The following is a 20952-nucleotide window of genomic DNA, read 5'->3' as shown; positions in this document are numbered from 1 at the left end:
TTCAAAGTGGAGACTTTTTGCGCTTTAAGAAAGAAATACGTTAGTGTGTTAGGTGAGAAGGCAGAAGTGTCGAAGGGACATTTCTGGGCTCACTTCAGTGATATCCTGCTTGGGAAGCAGTCACCAACTTATTTGAATTAGCAACCTTAGGTTTCATCTCTTCTGTCGGCCATTTAATATGGATGCATACATTGTAGCATTGGTGTCGTATTGGTTTTCAGAGTTCAGTAGGAGTTGGCAAGGAATGTGCGTAGATTTTATGACCAAGCGTTCGTCGTTGGGGACCGTGACATATGCGTAGCAGGAAAGTAATACAGGGTGACACAGTATAACGGGAATGTTTGAAATGAGTAGTGGCAGCCATGGGCAGGTGGCAGCACTGCGTGTTCGTGACAGCGAGTAAACAGTCCGCCATTTCAGTTATCATGGATCAGTGGAACGGACAACAGCGCGCGTTAGGCATAAAAATGTTTTATAAAAACAATGATTGTTTGGTAGCAGCACAGAGTGAGTTTCGACGTTTATATCATTTAGGAGGTCATGATGCCATTCCGTCGAAACACGCGATAAAAAGTTGGATTAATACCTTTGAAGAGACTGGATCTGCCCTCAAGAAGAAACCAACAGGACGACCAAGAAGTGTGCGTTCTCCAGAGAACATTGATGTAAGCGAGTGTGTCTTACGAAGCCCTCGGCGTTCAATTCGTAAGCAAGCAGCAGTGGTTGGAATGTGCCAGGAGAGTGTTCGCAGAAATCTTCATCTTGCTTTAATATTTCATCCGTATAAACTACAGTTGGTGCAATAATTGAAGGACAGCGATGACCGGTTACGATTAGGATTCTACCAACAAATCATAAAAAAATAAACAATGACGATAAATTTCTAAACAAGTTGTGGATGTCAGATGAGGTACATTTTCATCTCACAGGTTATACGAATAAACAGAGCTACTGTTACTGCCGGCCGGGGTGGCCGAGCGGTTCTAGGCGCTACAGTCTGGGACCGCACGACCGCTACGGTCGCAGGTTCGAATCCTGCCTCCGGCATGGATGTGTGTGATGTCCTTAGGTTAGTTAGGTTTAAGTAATTCTAAGTTCTAGGGGACTGATGGCCTCAACGGTTAAGTCCCATAGTGCTCAGAGCCATTTGAACCATTTTTACCGTTACTGGGCAAACGCAAATCCTAATGACGTTCATGAGCGCCCTTAACACGCCAGTCATGTGACAGTACGGTGTGGTGTCTGTGTTTCGTCACATGGGATTATCGGACCGTATTTTTTCGCAAATGAAGAGCGTAACACAATAACTGTCAATGCCGATCGTTACGTGGAGATGTCAAGAACTTTCGTTACACCTGCATTGAACAACTTTCCAAACGCTCAAGAAGCCTGGTTTCAACAGGACGGAGCGACTTCACACACTGCACGGCAAGCAATGGCATATGTGCGAGAATTGTTTGGCAACCTTGTGATCTCACGATTCAGTAACATTCCGTAGCCCCCTAGATCGCCAGATTTATCCGTTTGTGATTTTTTCTTGTGGGGCTACCTCAAGAGCAAAGTCTACACGACTCGCCCAAGAAACCTGCATGAGTTGAAACAGAGAATTCTGGATGCAATTCACAGTGTCCCAGCTGAGATGTTGCAGCGATCAATGAGGAATCTCAACGGCAGATTTCACGATTGTGTTCGTACAGAAGGACGCCATCTAAAGGACTTAATTTTTAAAAAATGATTAATGCCATCAATGTTTCGTAAATGGCAAAGTTGTAAGGCCTCAAGTACTATGAATGCAATTCATTTCCTTCATCACTTCTAGTTTTATTGGATTGTGGAAATGTTCCCGTTTTTCTGTGTCACCCTGTATTTTTCGTAGGTGAAAGCGACTGCCTTTAGTTTTCAACTGTGCCTTGAGAGTATAATACACCTAACACGAGCTGTTCTAGGCGAAGTTTATGTTTGACAATGTACATTTGCTTGTACGTTTTTACTTCTGACGGTGTCTAGTGGCTTAGAAGCTTTAAGGTATATTATACCGCAGGACGATATAATATTTTTATATGGTTTCCAGTACGTGTATTATTGCGATTTATCGATTGGTTTCCTTGTTTTTAGCATTTTATAATGAGATAACCTAGTCCCAGAACATATTGTGCTAAAAATTTCACACAGTTACAACTGGTGGCGTAAAGTTTCTCAGTACCGTACATAAGTTCAGCGCAGAAAAACTTGTTGAAATATTCCGAGCTAATGTGCCATTCTATGAATGTCCAATTTACACCGGACTCGCTACTGACTGAAGTAAAATTTAAATTCCGCGTGTTGCCGCACTGAGCACAATTGGCCATTGTCGGTTTCTGTCGTCCACTGTTGCTATCTGATCGATTTATTCGATCAACATGTAAGAAGCTGACTAAGGATCTCAGCAACGAAATTCTGTTATATGTTTGATTTACAAAAACTCCTCACTCGAAGGGAGCGCTAAGGAAAATCTGTTCAACTCTACAGCGGAGACAACATGGGTTGCAGAGAAAACACAAAAACATCCTTCCACTAATTACACAACTTGGTGGTGGTATTTCTGCTCTCCATGGGGCTCTGTCTCTTCACTGACTTCGAGGTGCGTTCCGAAAGTATATTCTGTTCGGTCATAAAAACAAAACTAGTACAGATACAGAAAACTATTTATCGGAAAAAACGAATCTTAAGCTATCTGTCTTCATAGCTCTCACCATTTTGTAGACACTTTCCATGGCGTAGCAAAAGTTTTATTGTGCCTTTGTCATAGAATGTCGCCATTTGTGTTGTCAACAGTGTGATAGCATGTTCTTTGAGCTCGTCATCGATACTGAATTTCTTACCACCAAGGGCAGTTTTCAGGTGCAAAATGTGATGGAAGTCACTAGGGGTGATATCAGAGCTGTACTGAAGACGGTCAAACTCGTCCCAGCCGAAGTCCGCGGAGAAGTTGTCGTTTCTCGTTCGCAGCGTGAAGTTGCGCATTATCGTGAATTTAAAAAATAACCGTTTGTGAGCTTCCCAAGGGGCTTATTTTGTGTTAAGCAACGCAGTTTCATAAGTGTTACACAATAAACATTTGCACTGATTGTTTCACAGAAAAATCACCAGTAGAATAACGTGTCCATCCCGAAAGACAGTGCACAGAACTTCTGGCGGAATTAATATTTGCTTGGCTTTAGTCTTTACTGGCGGTGCAGTACGCTTCCATTCCCCTGATTGTTTCCATCATAAGCGACCCAAATCTCACGTCCGGTCACTGTCTTGCTTAGAAAATCAGCGCCATCTTTGTTGTAATGTATAAAAGGCACGAGAGCTGTACGGATACTGTCTATTATGTTGCTCTGTAAGAGTTTTTAGCCCCCAACGAACACACAGATTTCGAAAATTCTGTTTTCCACAAACGATCTTGTAATTTTCAGAAAGTTCTTAGAAACATCAGACACTGTACAATTACTGTTTTCCTTTATGAGTTCAACTGCAGGAACCAGTTCTTCACTAGCCAACATGAGTGACCACTCCTTTCGTCATCGTTTACTCGATCTCTCCTTCATTGAACTGTCGCGCCAATCTCCTTACCACTCAATCACTCGACGTCGCATTTTTTTGTGAACTTCACAATCCATACATATTACAAAAAATGGATGTTTATATACATGTCTCACATATCCTCCTGAACCATTGGACCGATTTCAACCAAACGTGGTACACACACCACTTGCTGTCAGACAAGAATCGTTGTGGGGGTAAGAGGTGGGGAAAGGGGTGGGCTTGGAAAAGCAGAGTAGCCCACGACTCACGAATAACGTTACTTTAGACATCGAGTATTTGAGAATGAGAGCGATTAGTGACTTGCAACAACTTTGCACATGATTTCGAACCTTCCCAAACTGTTTCTCGCTGACAATCCCCACAAAATGATGAAAGGAAAAAAAGTTTACCACTTACTACATTTTCGCTGTTCAAGCAGTAAAACTGCCACATGGCGGTTTAATTTATTACTTCTTTAACGTTAACTATGTTCGCGACACATTTTGCAGACAGTTTTCACATGTGGCACTAAATGTACCAGCGACATTATAACATTTTAAGGCACATACATTGAAGCTCCAAAGAAAATGGTATGGGCATGCGTATTCAGGTACAGATATATGTAAACAGCCAGAATACGGCGCTTCAAGTGTCTGGCGCAGTTACATCGGTTACTGCTGCTACAATGGCAGGTTGTCAAGATTTATGTGAGTTTGAACGTGGTGTTATAGTCGGCGCTCGAGCGATAGGACGCATCATCTTCGGGGTAGCAATGAAGTGGAGATTTTTCCGTAAGACCATTTCACGAGTGTACCGTGAATATCAGGAAGCCGGTAAACATCAAATCTCCGACATCGCTGCGGCCGGAAAAGATCCTGCAAGAACGGGACCAACGACGACTGAAGAGAATCATAAGTGCAACCCTTCCGCAGATTACTACAGATTTCACTGCTGAGCCATCAACATGTGTCAGGGTGCGAACCATTCGACGAAACATCGTCGACGTGGGGTTTCGAAGCCGAAAGCCCACTCGTGTGTCCTTGATGCCGCCTCTGTATTAGCTATAATATCCTCCATAGGAATTTTTAGTGGAGTAATTGCAACATTTCCTCCTTTCGAGAGAAGATAAATTTTTTCCTTAGATAATTCCCTTCGCGACATATTAATAACCACGCGGGAATCATCCGTAACTGGTGTTTCCTGTCTGCCCTTCTGTAAATTCACTAACTTCTTCTTCTGCCTATTAGAAGACACTGCCGCACTTAGTTCCATAGATTTAAATGTTAGTCTGTACACCTTATTCCAATCAAATTGCATTGCTAATAAATTCCGTGTAGCTGTGTCAATACCGCTTATCCGACCACAAAAGGAACTGTCGACTGGGACATACCGACAAATCAGCTGTAGCGGAGCGTGTTTTTAAATATATATAGGGAAGCTATAGAGATTCAGAAACACCACAATAATTTTAATAGAAAAGAGGAAGGCTTAAAGTTAGACAAGATATGGCGGCCGACTTTGCACCAACGTAACAATCGATTACATAGGCCAACGATAGAAAAACTTTTTTGCTGAAAATACCTTATACTTATGATTTTTAGGGTGGGAAATCCAAATATGATACTTAGAAAACTGCATCATCCACCATTTCTTCACATTTTACAGTTAAATTTATTAAACTGCGCGATTTTTTAAAGAATTTAACAGCTTGTATACAGTTAAAATTATTTTAAAAAAGGTGTAATGAATGTAGATGACGTTGGTTGCACTGCTGAAAAACACTTGCTGGCTAAGAAATTTCGATTCTATTTTTGTGTTAATAGATGGTGTTTTGTTTACTGTCTACCTAACCTCATTTTCCCGTTTCCTGTACATATGCTGCGTACAATGTCTAATCGTGGTTGTAAAAACTCTGCTGACAGTTTTTGTTATATTTTTGGTGAATTTGTGATTAGAAAACACCAAATAAACATTAAAGACTTTGTGGAACAGGTTTGCGTATCATACTTTGGATCTAAACTTGGTAATCAAGATAAATCTTGCGTGGTGCATAAGGTATGTTATGTGTGTGTTGAAGATCTGAGAAAATGCCCCAAAAAGTTGTTAGGACATGAAAAATATCCAGAATATGTTTATATTATAGCTACAATGTTAAAGAAGTTTAAAACCTTAAGATGTTTACTGAGCCTGAAAGTTCACTTTTTAAACAGTCACCTTGATTACTTCCCAGGCAATATGGGATATGTAAGTGAGGAGCAAGGAGAGCGTTTTCACCAGGACATTAAAGTGTAGGAAAACCGCTACCAAGGCCGCTGGAACACCAACATGATGGGGGACTACTGTTGGTCACTTCACCGAGAAGTTCAGCAAGTGACTCATCACAGAAAAAGCTACAGAAGAAGCTTCAAAGAAAAAAGAGAAAGAAAATACGAACCAATTCCAGATGACAAGTGAAACCTCTATTAACACATATCATTGTTTTAAGTAGCTTACTGTAAATACAAACCATGCTAATGTTGTAACAAAGTATTTCATTAATTTCCCCATTTACTGTATAGCATAGGATTTTTATACTATATAATAAAAAAGCATATTGCTCGAAAACTATGGGTGATACAAAGAAACTAAGGCTAGATTTGGATTCTGCTCATAAAATTCTATAAATATCAGCTACCAAAGCAAAAAAAAAGTTTAAAAAAATTTCGTAGGCCTGTGTTACCTCCAATCGAGAATGATGATGTTGGCCGGAGATAGACATACAGTCGGCCTCACGTGACGTATGGTGGTGCCCTCTATGCGCTCTATATAAACGGGACCTCAACAGCCTGGCAGCCAGTCGTTGACTCACCTCGGAAGACGTTGCCCGCAGTTGGCAACGAAACGTCAGGAAGAATAAGTTTAACAGACCGACCACGGCCTCTCAGCCTGGAAGTTATAACTAATGAGACCCACATACAACACTGGATGTACCTGCAACATTCTACAACATATAGATCAGGAGATACAGCGTCATAAACATTGAGCTACGTGAAAATGAAACTGCAGGGTGAATTTCGGTGGAGATACATGTGAAATATGTGTACAAATATGTGTGAGATAGGTTAAATACATATGAAATATATTTAACATTTGCTTATGCAGGCAAAACGAGGGGAAAAAGCGCATCCTAAGCTTCTGGAACGATTGAAACAATATTTGATACAAATATTAGTTACATATATTAGTTACGAACTGGAAAGGAATACTGTGGGGAAAAGAACCATCAGCCTGCTATTTGGGTGAGGAGGGTGATGTAGAGAGAGGATGGGGAGGAGGAGATGGCAGAGGGGGCGAAGGGGGATATGGGCACAAATAGGGTGGAGGAAAAGATGGACAGAGGCAGGTAGGAGGGTATGGACAGAGAGAGGGAAGAAGAAGAGATAGCTAGAGAAACAAAAGAGAAGGAGATGGACAGAGAGAGAGAGGACGATGAAATGAAGATAGAGATGGGGAGATGTGTAAAGAGGAGAAGAAGATTAAATTAGAGGGAAGAGGATGAGGGGGAGGAGGAGATGAACAGAAGGGCAAGGAACCGATTTACAGAGGGGGAGGAGCTGATGGATAGAGAGAGAGAGAGAAGGAGGAGGAGGAAGAAGGTGAATAGAGAGAAGGCTAGGAGAAAATGGACAGAGATGGGCAGGAGGAGATGGAAACAGAATGGGGGGTGGTGGCAGTAGACGAAGGGGGTGGGGATGGCGGAGGTGGACAGTGAAGGAGAAGATGGACAGAGAGAGAAGGAGAAGATGGATAGAGAGAGGGAGAAGGAGAAGATGGACTAACAGAAGTTTGGAAGAAACTAATATGCAGGCAATGCCAGGTGTTCTGCTAGTCTGTCAGTAAACATCGACTGGTTTAGTGTTCTTCACATCCAGAAAACGAAATGCGGATGGGATCTAACAAGTGGCGAGATTTTCAGTCAACTCTGTCATTATAAGAAAGCACTGTACAGTATAATTCAAAATGCTGTCATCCCCTTCTCCTTGATCAAAAGCAATTACTGCGTGTGCACCGAGCTGTGACTGTAGCGCCTAAAGCAACTTACCTTGTGGGCATGCATGCAAATCCCATCCCAAGTGACGTCACTTGGCCAGTATTTTAGATGCACTTGGTTGCTGGCTGTCTCCAGAATAGGTACGGTGCACCTATTGAGCAAGTCAACGTCTTTACTTTCTTACTCATGTGAATATTCAGATAGGCATTAGACCATCGTATCTTTATTATTTCTGAAGAATCAAGTTTGCCTAGATCGCTAGCAATTCTTTTCGTTATTACTATAACCGGTTTTGACAGATCTGCACTGTCATCATCGGATCTTGAAATAATATTAGGAACGTCACGTAATGATTTGGTGTCAAATAATACATGAGAGGGAACATCAGCATTTCAGAAATAAAACACACAGTCAAACATACAATATGTTGTGCTGATGTCCCAGCAAATACTACTCGCTTCCGGTCATAGTAATAATAAAAAGAATTGCTAGTGATCTTCGCTAACTTAATTCTTCAAGAATACTATAAGTTTCAGATCGCCACCAAACTGATGCAATGTCAAGCACATACACTGATGAGTCAAAACATAATGACCACATGCTTAATAGCTTGTTTGTCCGGCTTTAGAACGAAATAGATCACTGATTCTACGCATGACGGATCCGACGGTGTGTGCGTGTATGTGGCATTAGATGCTTACTCACAGGTCATGTAATTCACGTAAATAACTGGCCGCTGATTTGCGTACGAGGTGATGGCGCCCGATAGCGACCCATAAGGGTTCCATAGGATTTACATGAGGTGAATTTGGTCGCTGAGGCCTCAACGTGGGTTCTCTTTAACACTTCTCAAACCACAGTAGCACGGTTCTGGCTGCGAGACACGGACAATTACACTGCTGAAAGATGACATCGCCATCAGGGAAGAAATCAGGCATGAAGGGATGCAGGTCGTTCGCAGCTTTTAGCGCGTATTCGATTACTATCACAGATCCCAATGCAAGCGCAGAATGTCTTCCATAGCATAATACTGCTTCCACCAGCCTGCGCCCGTTGTGCGTTGAACGTTTCGAGTCGCCGTTCACCTCGGTGATGGCAATTATGGAGACGACCATCGACCTAGTGTAGTAAATGTGACTCATCCGAAGAGTCGACACGTTCCCATTGATCGACGGTCGAATCCAGATGGTCCCGTGCGCACTGCAATAGTAATTGACGGTATCGTTGGGTCAACGTGTGAACACGTAGGGATGGTCTGCTACGGAGCTCCATGTTCGACGATGTACGATGAACGTTGTGCACCGAAAAACTTGTGCGTGCACCAGGATTGTACTCTTTCGGTAGAGATGCCACCGATCACCATCTATTGTAGTGTACAGAGCAGGCAAGCCTCCGAACCCCACGTTCTGCGAAGAGTCTGTCCTGCCTGTTTCCAAAGATACTCATGTCTGTAGCACGTGAACATTTGACCAGCTTCTCCGTTTTCGAGATATCGTTCACAGGCTCTGCGTAATAATAATCTGTCTAACCGAGCGGTCTCAGGCGCTGTAGTCATGGACTGTGCGGCTGATCCCGGCGGAGGTTCGAGTCCTCCCTCGGGCATGGGTGTGTGTGTTTGTCCTTAGGATAATTTAAGTTAAGTAGCGTGTAAGCGTAGGGACTGATGACCTTAGCAGTTAAGTCCCATAAAATAAAATAAAAAATAATTTGCCCTTTGTCAAAGTCGCTAATCTCAGTGGATTTCTCCGTTAGCAGTCTGTGTCTGCTCCGCTTACATACGTTCGTTACTGTGTCACGCCCCAGCAATACCACCAGCGGCATCCAATGTCGCGTTGGTCAGTGGTTGGTTGGTTGGTTGTTTTGGGGAAGGAGACCAGACAGCGTGGTCATCGGTCTCATCGGATTAGGGCCGGCCGAAGTGGCCGTACGGTTCTAGGCGCTGCAGTCTGGAACCGCGAGACCGCTACGGTCGCAGGTTCGAATCCTGCCTCGGGCATGGACGTGTGTGATGTCCTTAGGTTAGTTAGGTTTAAGTAGTTCTAAGTTCTAGGGGACTAATGACCTCAGAAGTTGAGTCCCATAGCACTCAGAGCCATTTCATCGGATTAGGGAAGGATGGGGAAGGAAGTCGGCCGTGCCCTTTCAGAGGAACCATCCCGGCATTTGCCTGGAGTGATTTAGGGAAATCACGGAAAACCTAAATCAGGATGGCCGGACGCGGGATTGAACCGTCGTGCTCCCGAATGCGAGTCCAGTGTCTAACCACTGCGCCACCTTGCTCGGTGGTCAGTGGTCACAACGTTTTGGCTGCCCAGTGTACTTAATATTTTTGTCCAAACGGTATTGTCGCAACACTCAATTAAAAAGATGGTTATTAACGGCAGTTTCGATCAAGGCTACCATTCCTAAGCAACCAAGCGGGAGGTGTGTTGGGACAGGTTGAAGCAGTGGGTCTGGCTAGAGCTACACAGGGCTGCCCTGTCTGCAGGCTGGTGCACGATGTCGCGCTGGACGACGAGTCTGCGTCATCGCGCAGCGAAGGCGAGGACGACGGCTCGGCGTGCGGCAGCCCCGGAGACCAGCCCGCCGCGCTCGCGCCGGCTGCTGCCCCCGCCCCCGCCGCCGCCCCCGCCGGCGCGACGCCCGCGGCCGGCTCCGCCCCCGCCGCCGCCCCCGGCTCGGCACTTCCGGACTCGCCGCCCACGCAGCCGGTGAGCGGCGCGCCGCCCGCCCCCTGGACGGACGCCCACCGACCCGAGCGCCGCCGTCGGCGCCTGCCCGAGATACCCAAGAACAAGAAACGTGAGTCCGCCATTTGCGAAACGCGTTTTTCCGTACGATTGCGCAACGCTTGAGCAGTAAAAAATGGCTGAGTCCGTATTCTGGCTATCGAGAAACACTCAGTTGCGTATTTTCAATATTTAACCCTAGAGCAACAAGGTGATAATCCCGAGACATAAATAACAAGGTGGGGTAGATATTTACCCCACGTTTTTCTGAATTATTTGTTTCACAGAAGATGTTCTGGAGTAACATAAAGTAATAATCACACTATAAGAAACATTTATTACAAAGTATAGTTATGTTTTATAATATGACAAAGCAAATCATAACTGTAATATCAATGCATTTTAAAGTATCGTGGTTGTCATATGCAGAAATATTACATTGCACTTATCTATTGCATTCAGTTACCCTTTGTGTTATGACATTTCAAAACACAATAGAATAAATCAAAAGGCATAAGAATCATCGAAGGAAATAGCATGTAAATTGGTAAAAAGTCTAAAGCTAACAACTACGAAAAAATAGTTCCCCATGTGAAAGGAAACAGATTTTATAAATTATTTTCAAAATTTGATCATATTTTGAATATGCCAAACATTTTCAAACTAAACTGTTATGACAACTTTGACAAATATTTTACCGATGGCCCTTGCACACTGGTTTCGAACAGACACAGCATTGAAAGGAACTTTTCTGGTCTTCTTTTCGATTACAAAGAAAGCATCGTCCACTTTTTTTTTAGATCGTTTCTGGTTGTGCTGCTGATCTTGGAATATCGCTTGGAATATCGCTCCCAAAATGTGTCAAAATCTCTTCCATGGTTTACCCAAAGGGGTAAATTTTTTCTCGTGATTCTGTCCTTCATTTCTGCTTCAACCAGCCCGAATGTCAGTGACTTGAGAAAATTGCTTCGGCTGTTTGTGCCACCATTATCCTTATACAAGACATAGGCATTTATTCCTGATGCATCTAAAAGCCCATACATGTATCGCATTCTCCAGCGCCTGGTTTTTCGTGCTGTGGTCTTGTTGTGGCGTAGTAAATCAAATACATCGACTCCCCCTTTGTTATCATTGTAGCCCGCCGAAGTGGCCGTGCGGTTAAAGGCGCTGCAGTCTGGAACCGCAAGACCACTACGGTCGCAGGTTCGAATCCTGCCTCGGGCATGGATGTTTGTGATGTCCTTAGGTTAGTTAGGTTTAACTGGTTCTAAGTTCTAGGGGACTAATGACCTCAGCAGTTGAGTCCCATAGTGCTCAGAGCCATTTTTTTGTTATCATTGTAGAAAAGTACTATGTTCGATTTCTTTGTCTTCTCATCTATTTCACCTATCTCATGTATCGTTGACAAAAGAATAACATTTTTATTTTTCTTTGGAATGTATGACTCCAACATTTTTTTCTCTCCTGTAAATGAATACAGACGAAGAAACTGGCCTATTCTCGGCTTGAAGCAGGGGTTCAGGTATTTCTGGTTTATTCTAGCGTAAGGTGCCAACCATTGTCAACTTTTTGTCAGCAAGTTTGTCAGCTTCTTCACAAGAAGCGAACCAGTTGTCCATTGTAATGTTCCGGTTGGTTCCATATACAGGTTCACATAATTTCATCACATAATATGTAGGAACTGAAACACATTTGTCCCTAGTCTCTTTCTCCAAATATGGATTTCCTGTATAAAAATATGTCTTCGCCTCATATAAAGAAATTATCTTTAGCCCATATTTGTCCGGTTTGCTTAGCAGATACATTTTGAATGGGCATCTGCCTCGGAAGCTAAGGATTGTCTCGTCAATGGTTGGAGGGCAGAGGGAGTGTACAATTCTTGACTATGTTTGACCAGCATACACCATAAATCACAAAATGCAGCGAACTTGTCTGCTGTTCTTCTTTGCAGTCTGGTAAGTTGGTCATCAAATCTTAGATTATTGATCAAAAACTCGAATCGGTTTTTCGTCGTAACTCCTCGGAAAAATGGGGATCAGTATACTAAAGACCACGCATCAGTACAATTCAGATGCTCATTTTTTAGAGCTCCACTCATAAAAAGTATACCAAATGAAGCTTTTATTTCGTTTTGGTTGGTATCTCCAATATACCACTGCGGTGATGTGAATTTATCCCATGAATTACCAATTTTTTTGGTTTGTGTACGTAACTATTAGTGAAACCATGTCACTAGTAAACAACAGTTCAAATAATTTCAGGGGAGACGTTTCGTTTATTGCCTTGCCTAGTGCATGTACCACTATATTCTTCGCTGGCACTCTCGACGCTTTTTTGTGGAAGGGATGTGCGTTCCAACAATACCCATTTCTGCCATACAAAATTTTCCTTACTTGGTTATCTCCTTCGTCTGATGAACCAACCTCAAATGACGGTACATCGAATTCGTCATCCTCCTGGTCGTCTGTGATATGACCGTCTTCAGGTTCACTCACATCTTCGTCTAATTCACTGCAATATATGTTTTCAGACTCTTGACGCTCAAATTCTCTTATTATTTGCTCTGGAGTTCGTAACAGTTCATGAGAAGACATTTTCTACGCCTGCAAAAGTGTAAGTACCACCTATTTTATAAACGAAAAAATTTAACGTAAATAACAAGGTGGGATGATTTTTTACCCCGAACGCAAAATTTCACACTTTACCTGTTAAAGGAGCATGGAAAATAAAGCCTGAGAGATTATACCGACTGGAAAGGTAAAGAATGACATCCATCCGAGAAGCCAGTGGTACCAACATAGGATAAAAAATTATATCGACTGGGGTAATTTTTTTCCCGACCTTGTTATTCTAGGGTTAATAGCATACAATGCAAATAGCTTATATGATAACATTATTTTATTAAGATCTCGCAGATTTTCTCTGTATCATTGATTAATAGATTAAAATACTACATTTAAAAATTGTTGAGGCTCACCGGAATTTTAGAAAATGTTCAAAGTGAATGCCTGGATTGCTAGAAAATAACTTAAATATATGCAGTACTCAAAAAACTCAATATTAATCCCATAAAATTTTGGAAACAGTCCCAATTGAATATGAAACAATAGGTCGTTGCCGAATGTAGTCGCACAGCTACATCGAAAAAATATATCGGTGTACAGTTGCGATGAAACTGGATAGTATAGGATATCTTAGCACATGCTCCAAAGACATTCTAGTCCAAAATTACTAAAAACAAACAGAAATTGCTTCGTTCATCGAAGACGTGCTGCCACTGTGATAAACAGCTTTTTATAAGCGCATGTTGCTACCTACTGGGAACATGCAGAAACGGAAGCAAATGATGCACAGAAAGCACGTGGTGCAAAGTTTATCCCACAACCACGCACATTGAGTTCGGTTTATTCACTGACCTAGAAAATAATGAACTTTGGATTTAGTATACCTACCACAGGAAGACTTGATGTTTCGACGGCCGACCAGTCGCCTTCATCAGGTGCTGCGAGTTTTGCCGTCACGTATGCTCGCTGCCTGGATCCCAACCAGACTGCAAACTATTGTTGGTCTCGCGCCGCTGTTCATAGCAGAGTTCGGTTCCTGACATCCACTACACCCTTTCACGCTTTTTTGTTTTTCAGAAACCACACGGCTATTCCGAAAATTGCAAATTTTCTCATCTCCCAGCTCTGTTGCGACCTTAATGAACTGAGTGCTGGACCTCAAGCACTGCGTAATTTGTAACGTCTGTCCAGGTTTATTAGGTTTTCAGACATCTTTATTTCGACAGACCCCTTAACCCTTTCAGACCCACTGACTACAATTGTGTACATTAACTTTTACTGTGTCTTTAGCGACAACAGAAATATTCTTTCTCAAGGGAAACCTCATTTACACATACTGAATGTTCAATCTTTTTATCATGTACATCATCGGTCGGGCGTCACTACAAAACTATCTGCATGTGAATGTAGCAATGTGCAGCAGCTTATGACTCACACGATACAAGCAAATTCCTTTGCGTAACTGAATGTTATTACTGTTAATTTGCGCGGTAATTATTGAATGATCAGTCTGTTTATTATAGCAGTGAATATTGCAACAGTAATTACTTTGTTCATAAAATGAAGCGTTGTGTACAACATATATTTCAACAATGGGTACATATATTTGTATTAATCTTGCTTTTACAATGATTTAAAAAATCACCTAAGAGGATTAGAGCAAAAACAAAAATTATCCTTTCCCTTTCTGAAAGGGTTAATTACGCTGTCCCAGAAAATTGGTATTTGCGACTCAGTATTGGTCTCCTTGTACTTCATTTCACGATTATGTTCAAGGTAGTCTTCGACGACATCTGATCTGGTTGTTTGTTTTAATCGATTGCGACGCTGATGTGCAAGAATCATCTCGACTGTTGTGATAGTGAGCCCCACGTAGGGCAGGCCACATCTGCATGGAATGCGGTGCTGGCCCGTCTTTCGGAGATGCTGGTGCACTAATCTTCATTTTCAGCAACGTTTCTCTCGTATTTTCATTAGCTGCAGTCTCTGAAGTTAATTCAGAAAGAAAGCATGGCCTCTTGTGAGCTGCGAAACGAGGAGGTTTCTCGGTGCTCCTTAGGTTTGCTGACGCTCTTTCTGGCAACTTTTGTCTCCCGCAATTGCAGCCCATGAATACTTTTCAGTGTTTACCTTCACCCTTCATTTGCGATGTGGTTATTAATTTTAAATTGATCATATACTTGTCACATGATTTTGTGTGTGTGTGGAAAGATACGAGGGCAGTTCAATAAGTAATGCAACACATTTTTTTCTGAAACAGGGGTTGTTTTATTCAGCATTGAAATACACCAAGTTATTCCCCAATCTTTTAGTTACGCAACACTATTTTTCAACGTAATCTCCATTCAATGCTACGGCCTTATGCCACCTTGAAATGAGGGCCTGTATGCCTGCATGGTACCATTCCACTGGTCGATGTCGGAGCCAACGTCGTACTGCATCAATAACTTCTTCATCATCCGCGTAGTGCCTCCCACGGATTGCGTCCTTCATTGGGCCAAACATATGGAAATCCGACGGTGCGAGATCGGGGCTGTAGGGTGCGTGAGGAAGAACAGTCCACTGAAGTTTTGTGAGCTCCTCTCGGGTGCGAAGACTTGTGTGAGGTCTTGCGTTGTCATGAAGAAGGAGAAGTTCGTTCAGATTTTTGTGCCTACGAACACGCTGAAGTCGTTTCTTCAATTTCTGAAGAGTAGCACAATACACTTCAGAGTTGATCGTTTGACCATAGGGAAGGACATCGAACAGAATAACCCCTTCAGCGTCCCAGAAGACTGTAACCATGACTTTACCGGCTGAGGGTATGGCTTTAAACTTTTTCTTGGTAGGGGAGTGGGTGTTGCGCCACTCCATTGATTGCCGTTTTGTTTCAGGTTCGATGTGATGAACCCATGTTTCATCGCCTGTAACAATCTTTGACAAGAAATTGTCACCCTCAGCCACATGACGAGCAAGCAATTCCGCACAGATGGTTCTCCTTTGCTCTTTATGGTGTTCGGTTAGACAACGAGGGACCCAGCGGGAACAAACCTTTGAATATCCCAACTGGTGAACAATTGTGACAGCACTACCAACAGAGATGTCAAGTTGAGCACTGAGTTGTTTGATGGTGATCCGTCGATCATCTCGAACGAGTGTGTTCGCACGCTCCGCCATTGCAGGAGTCACAGCTGTGCACGGCCGGCCCGCACGCGGGAGATCAGACAGTCTTGCTTGACCTTGCGGCGATGATGACACACGCTTTGCCCAACGACTCACCGTGCTTTTGTCCACTGCCAGATCACCGTAGACATTCTGCAAGCGCCTATGAATATCTGAGATGCCCTGGTTTTCCGCCAAAAGAAACTCGATCACTGCCCGTTGTTTGCAACGCACATCCGTTACAGACGCCATTTTAACAGCTCCGTACAGCGCTGCCACCTGTCGGAAGTCAATGAAACTGTACGAGACGAAGCGGGAATGTTTGAAAATATTCCACAAGAAATTTCCGGTTTTTTCAACCAAAATTGGCCGAGAAAAAAAATGTGTTGCATTACTTATTGAACTGCCCTCGTAGATTAGCCAATGGCCTTGCTGCTATGATAACACCGGTTCCGTCAGATCAACGAAGGTAAGCGCTGTTGGGCTGGGCTAGCACTTGGATGGGCGACCATTCGATCTGCCCAGCGCTGTTGGCAAGCGGGGTGCACTCAGTCCTCGTGAGACAAATTGAGGACTCACTTGACTGAGAAGTAGCGGCTCCGATCTCCGGACTCTGACACAGGCAGGGAGAGCGGTGTGCTGACCACACGCCCCTCCATCTCCGCACCCAGTGAAGCTGAGGATTACACGGCGGTCAACCAGTACCGTTAGGGTCTTCCGAGACTGGTTCGGACGGGGAGTGAGAGCGGAAAGACAGATTGCATTATACGCAATGTACAAGTGCAGTGAAACATTGTCTGTGGGTTCAAATGGCTCTGAGCACTATGGGACTTAGCTCCTAAGGTCATCAGTCCCCTAGAACTTAGAACTACTTAAACCTAACTAACCTAAGGACATCACACGCATCTATGCTCGAGGCAGGATTCGAACCTGCGACCGCAGCGGTCGCGCGGTTCCAGACTGTAGCGCCTAGAACCGCTCGGCCACCGCGGCCGGCTGGGTCCGTTCCTTAATGGGCTACAATGTTCTTTCCCAGAAGAAACCGTAGTTGTCTCGATAAAAAGCGATACGCCGAATTGCTCTCGTGTCGCAGTGCACATAAGTTTTATTTTAAAGCTTGGAATATATAAGTATGTAACTCACTGTTATTTTTTTATTTACCTGTATCGTCTCCAGCAAGACTGTAAATGTGAAATTCATATCACATTCCATCACATTGAAAAGTAGATGGTCATGGCTCATTATATTCACAAACAAAGAGATTGTTAACGGTACACAAATGACAGAAGACAGAGAAATATACACCTCCAGGACATTATCTGTTTTTTCCGTAACAAGTGTGTGTTTCGTCGCAAGGCGCAGTTCTTACGGTTAACACAGAAATGATAAAATTTGACGCGGTCTAGTTTTTACTCAAGCGTCCAGCTAAGGTCCACTTCTTTTCTGCTCGTTCTTTTGCGCTGTATGCTTTCCAGTGGCGCCTTCAATTCACAGTCCACCGTCGTCACAATATCCTTTTCTCTGTCCTCCTGCATTAGTCTCGCTCACATTCTTCATCATACACCTCTGACAGGTGATTTCTGTGTGCCACTGTTTTACACACATACTTACTTATTTTATTTTTCTTTGTTTTATTCTACACACATCGAAAAAAGTTTTGCATCACTCCGGTTCCCAGAACTCCTGAAGATAGACGTTGACTGTGGATATTGTATCACGGACACAGTCTCTTTGACTGTTCAGAGATGTCACTAAACCCGCCCAGCCGGCCGCGGTGGTCTAGCGGTTCTAGGCCGTCAGTACGGAACCGCGCGACTGCTGCGGTCGCAGGTTCGAATCCTGCCTCGGGCATGGATGTGTGTGATGTCCTTAGGTTAGTTAGGTTTAATTAGTTCTAAGTTCTAGGGGACTGATGACCACAGCTGTTAAGTCCCATAGTGCTCAGAGCCATTAGAACCATTTGAACTAAACCCGCCCAAAGATGTAAACAACCATGCATGAGCAGCGCCTATTAGACGGGGGGCGTCCGATAGCTGATTAGTTCCAGTCATTCCACCAGGAAGGAGGTACACGGCTCGTGATGCCTGCAGTTCAATCATGCCTAGACGGTCAATGCCGCGGTTCGATCGCGTCCGCATTGTTACTTGCACCACGAAGGGCTCTCAACAAGGGAAGTGTCCACGCGTCTCGGAGTGAACCAAAGCGATGTTGTTCGGACATGGAGGAGGTACAGAGATACAAGAGCTCTCGATGAAATGCCTCGCTCAGGTCGCCCATGAGCTACTACTGCAGTAGATGATTGCTACGTACGGATTATGGCTCGGAGGAAACCTGACAGCAACGCCACCATGTTGAATAAAGTTTTTCGCGCAGCCACAGGACATCGTTTTACGACGCAAACTGTGCGCAATAGACTGCATGATGCGCAACTTCACTCCCGACTTCCATGGCGAGGTCCAACTTTGCAACCACGACACCAAGCAGCGCGGTACAGATGGGCCCAACAACGTGCCAAAAGGAACGCTCAGGATTGGCATCACGTCCTCTTCACCGATGTGTGCCGCACATGCCTTCCAATAGTCGGAGACGTGTTTGGAGGCAACCCGGTTAAGCTGAACACCTTAGACACACTGCCCAGCGAGTGCAGCAAGGTGGAGGTCCCTGACGTTTTGGGGTGGCATTATGTGGGGCGACGTACGCCGCTGGTGCTCATGGAAGGCACCGTAACGGCTTTACGATAAGTGAATGCCATCCTCCGATCGATAGTGCAACCATATCGGCAGCACATTGAGGCAGTCTTGAGGACGACAATTCGCACCCCATCGTGCACATCTTGTGAATGAGTTCCTTCAGAATAACGACATCGCTCGACTACAGTGGCCAGCATTTTCTCCAGGCATGAACCCAATCGAACATGCCTGGGATAGAGTGAAAAAGGGCTGTTTATGGACGACGTGACCCACCAACCACTCTGAGGGATCTATGCCGAATCGCCGTTGACGAGTGGGCCAATCAGGACCAACAGTCCCTTGATGAACCTGTGGATAGTATGCCACGACGAATACAGGCATGCATCAATGCTAGAGGACGTGCTACTGGGTATTAGAGGTACCGGTGTGTACAGCAATTTGGACCACCACCTCTGAAGGTCTCGTTGTATGGTGGTACTACATGCAATGTGTGGTTTTCATGTGCAATAAAAAGGGCGGAAATGATGTTTATGTTGATCTCTATTCCAATTTTCTGCACATGTTCCGGAACTCTCGGAACCGAGGTGATGTAAAACTTTTTTTCATGTGTGCATTATCTCTTCCTTTCTCCTTTTCACTGCGTGCTCTTCCTGGTTCTATTTCTGGTCCTTAATTCTCTTGTGAGATTGTTGCGAGAGAAATTCTGACAGGTTTCGCCGTTAGTGTGCAGGATTGTGTTTTAGTTAGCAGCAACGGTACATCAGACGCCGACCAGGTGACAAAGTACGTGTGTTTAACGAATACCTGTCTAAGTTTCCGTGGCTGAGTGATTATATCGTTCAGAATTAATGCAGATGACCCACTCTCGATTCCTGCTTGTTATTTCAGGTGTTTCAGGTGCGGAAAGATCAGAAGGGCATCTACATAAATCTAAGTTACTAAGTAAAACGCTCAGACCCTGCAAAAGGCATAAAGTCGAAAGTCTTGCAACATGTTGTTACCCACGTGACATTTATTCATATACCTTTCTTGTCCTAGGCTTTTTTTGTGTGTGCAATCAGTCCCTTGACTGGGTTGACGCAGCCTCCAGTGAATTCCTTACATGCGTCAACTTCATTTCATAGTAATTGTTGCACCCTACGTCTTCAATTATTCGTCTTATTCCAATCGCTGTCTTACCCCATAATCTTTAACCTCTGTAGCATCCTCTAGTATCATGGAAGTATTCCCTGATTTCGTAACATGTGTCTTCTTGTCATTGTTTTCCACATGTTCCTACTTCGTGGATTCTCCAGAGAGCCTCCTCTTTCCTTATCTTATCAGTTTACCTTATTTTCAACGTCCCTCTATAGCACCACATCTCAAGCACTTCGAGTCTCTTCTTTTGCGGTGTTTCCTCGGTTCATGATTCATAGTCATACTGCGCTTCAAACGTACCATCTCAGTAATTTCATTCTCAAATTAAGGTCTTTGTTTGTTACTAGTAGACTTATTTTGGTCAACAGTGCCCTCTTTGCCAGTGCTAGTCTACTTTTTATGTCCTCCTTTCTTCGTCTATCATGTGTTACTTTGCTTCCGAGGCAACAAAATTCCTTAACTCCATTTAGTTCTTGGTCCTTTCCTAAAACCTTTTTAATCTCAGCACTTCGTTCCTGGTCTTTTACTGCTGCTTCTTGGTTCTTGTGCATATTGCACATTACCCGTCTTTCCCTGTATTTTCTACCTATTCTTCTGATAATTTGAAACATCTTTTACTATTTTACGTTGTCGAACGCTTTATCTAGATCAACAAATTCTATGAACGTGTGTTGCTGTTTCAAAAGTCATGTCTCCACCATCAATCGCAACGTCAGAACTATCTCTTTGGTGTTTTTATCTTTCATAAAGCTAAGTGATCGTCAATAAGCAGATCTTCAATTTTGTTTTCTGTTCCATGTATCCTAGTCAGCAACTTGATTGCGTGAGCTGCAATAGTTCTTACATTTATCTGGTTTTGCTTCTTCAGAATCATGTGGATGCTATTCTTCACAAAATCCGATAATACGTCTACAGTCTCATAAATTCTGCACACCAGTTTGATTAATATCGAATACACTGTTCAAAAATCACCAGAGGAAGAGGTATCTTGGTAAAGGCCCATTCCGAAATTAGATGGTGGATTGTAGGGGGTACATAGGAGCAGGTATACACTCACATCACAATTTAGTTATGAAGAGTAGTCTGGAATTTAGGAGTATCGTCAGGTAGTA

At 43.6% G+C, this 20952-nt stretch overlaps 1 protein-coding gene across 1 annotated transcript in view; it reads left to right on the top strand.

The window, feature by feature from the left end:
• The window catches only part of LOC126481749 (JNK-interacting protein 1), a 358511-nt gene that overhangs the window by 206879 nt on the left and 130680 nt on the right, over window positions 1-20952 (top strand). The window contains exon 2 of the mRNA XM_050105704.1: window positions 10068-10381. Coding sequence (XP_049961661.1) covers window positions 10068-10381 — 314 coding nt within the window. The remainder of the gene's footprint in view (window positions 1-10067; window positions 10382-20952) is intronic.

The sequence above is a fragment of the Schistocerca serialis genome, chromosome 5 (assembly GCF_023864345.2).
Source record: "Schistocerca serialis cubense isolate TAMUIC-IGC-003099 chromosome 5, iqSchSeri2.2, whole genome shotgun sequence".
Classification (NCBI taxonomy): Eukaryota; Metazoa; Arthropoda; class Insecta; order Orthoptera; family Acrididae; genus Schistocerca; species Schistocerca serialis.
This window is presented reverse-complemented; position numbering and strand designations above follow the sequence as displayed.